The following is a 1,810-nucleotide window of genomic DNA, read 5'->3' as shown; positions in this document are numbered from 1 at the left end:
CAAGTCAGTTAAGAACAAATTCTTATTTTCAATGACGGTCTAGGAACAGTGGGTTAGCTGCCTGTTCAGGGGCAGAATGACAGATTTGTACCTTGTCAGCTCGGGGATTTGAACTTGCAACCTTCCAGTTACTAGTCCAACGCTCTAACCACTAGGCTACACTGCTGCTAACTAGCTGACTGGATAAGTAGGGTGATCTAACTACTGTAAGTTCTGTAGTGATAACAAGTTAGCTGACTGGTTAAGTAGGGTGATCTAACTAGCTGACTGGTTAAGTAGGGTGATCTAACTACTGTAAGTGATCTAACTACTGTAAATTCTGTACTGATAACTAACTAGCTGACTGGTTAAGTAGGGTGATTAACTACTGTAAGTGATCTAACTACTGATAACTAACTAGCTAACTGGTTAAATAAGGTGATTAACTACTGTAAGTGCTGTACTGATAACTAACGAGCTGACTGGTTAGAAAGTCAAAGAGAAGAGCAGGAAAAACACGAGATAAAATGTTTTTAAAGAAAGATGTAACAAAACTTACAGCTTTTGTCTCCGTCTTGACATTGAATAAATTGAATCTTTGTAGTCGTGCTTTCATCCCATCCGCCGTAATAACCTTTACCGGGAGATTGAGCTACAGTAACTAGTTAAACAACTAGTTACACAACTATCTAACCACTAGTTAAGTTACAGGGAGACGGTGTTTATCTCCCTCGGTTGGTTCTGAACGGAACAAAGTGGACGTGATTCCTCCGGTCGAAGCTTCTCTCCCGGTAATGAACCGCTGTTTCTGACCCGCCAGTTTCCCCTCCGTCCGTCTCAAGCTGTCAAATACGACACTAACGTCTGGACACCGGGGACGACACTTTGTCTGTGATAAGAGCGGTCAAAAACACACACAAAAAATACTTATTTCAAGATATGAACGAGTTCAGATTGTAAGAAAAGTTTTTTGATTAACTTTTGTCCATTTTCTTTATGAGGGGAAGCAGATTGATCAACATCCGGAAGGAAACGAGAACTCGAAGACACTAAATCCCATGGATGGGACGTACTGTTGATCCAAACGAGTAGCTACATTTCTATTTATTTATTTTATATATTTCACCTTTATTTAACCAGGTAGGCAAGTTGAGAACAAGTTCTCATTTACAATTGCGACCTGGCCAGGATAAAGCAAAGCAGTTCGACACATACAACAACACAGAGTTACACATGGAGCAAAACAAACATACAGTCAATAATACAGTAGAAACAAGTCTATATACGATGTGAGCAAATGAGGTGAGATAAGGGAGGTAAAGGCAAAAAAAGGCCATGGTGGCAAAGTAAATACAATATAGCAAGTAAAACACTGGAATGGTAGATTTGCAATGGAAGAATGTGCAAAGTAGAAATAAAAATAATGGGGTGCAACATGCCACCTTCTCCGAAGACGGGTTTGATGAGTAACTGACTGACTGTTTTTCTGTAAATCACTGACTTATAAATTTGGGTGATTCTCACACACACCAGTAATAAAAAAAAACACAGAGATTGAAACTGTGTAATTAGACTCGGCTGCTAAAGTAGTTCGGGAATAGACTACTTTCAAAATCAAGATGGAACTGAGAGTTGGAGCTCTGAAGAAGAGGAAGTTACAAAACATTCATGAATTTAACTTTTATCAAACACGAATCGCGTTGAATAGTGACTTAACTTTTTTTTCTAAGTGTTCAACGACGCCACCTGGTGGCACAAAATGTAATTGAATCTCTGCGCTCTCAATTCAAAAGGGGCTTTATTGGCATGGGGGGGGGGGGAACTATCGTTT

At 39.6% G+C, this 1,810-nt stretch overlaps 1 protein-coding gene across 1 annotated transcript in view; it reads right to left on the bottom strand.

The window, feature by feature from the left end:
* LOC135535840 (TBC1 domain family member 1-like) overlaps window positions 1-867 on the bottom strand; it is a 98,377-nt gene extending 97,510 nt beyond the window's left edge. The window contains exon 1 of the mRNA XM_064962262.1: window positions 539-867. Coding sequence (XP_064818334.1) covers window positions 539-595 — 57 coding nt within the window. The 5' untranslated portion in view covers window positions 596-867. The remainder of the gene's footprint in view (window positions 1-538) is intronic.
* Between the last annotated feature and the right edge of the window lie 943 nt (window positions 868-1,810).

Source organism: Oncorhynchus masou, unplaced genomic scaffold, assembly GCF_036934945.1.
Source record: "Oncorhynchus masou masou isolate Uvic2021 unplaced genomic scaffold, UVic_Omas_1.1 unplaced_scaffold_520, whole genome shotgun sequence".
Lineage (NCBI taxonomy): Eukaryota > Metazoa > Chordata > Actinopteri > Salmoniformes > Salmonidae > Oncorhynchus > Oncorhynchus masou.
The sequence above is the reverse complement of the archived record's forward strand: the minus strand, read 5'-3'. Positions and strand labels throughout refer to the sequence as shown.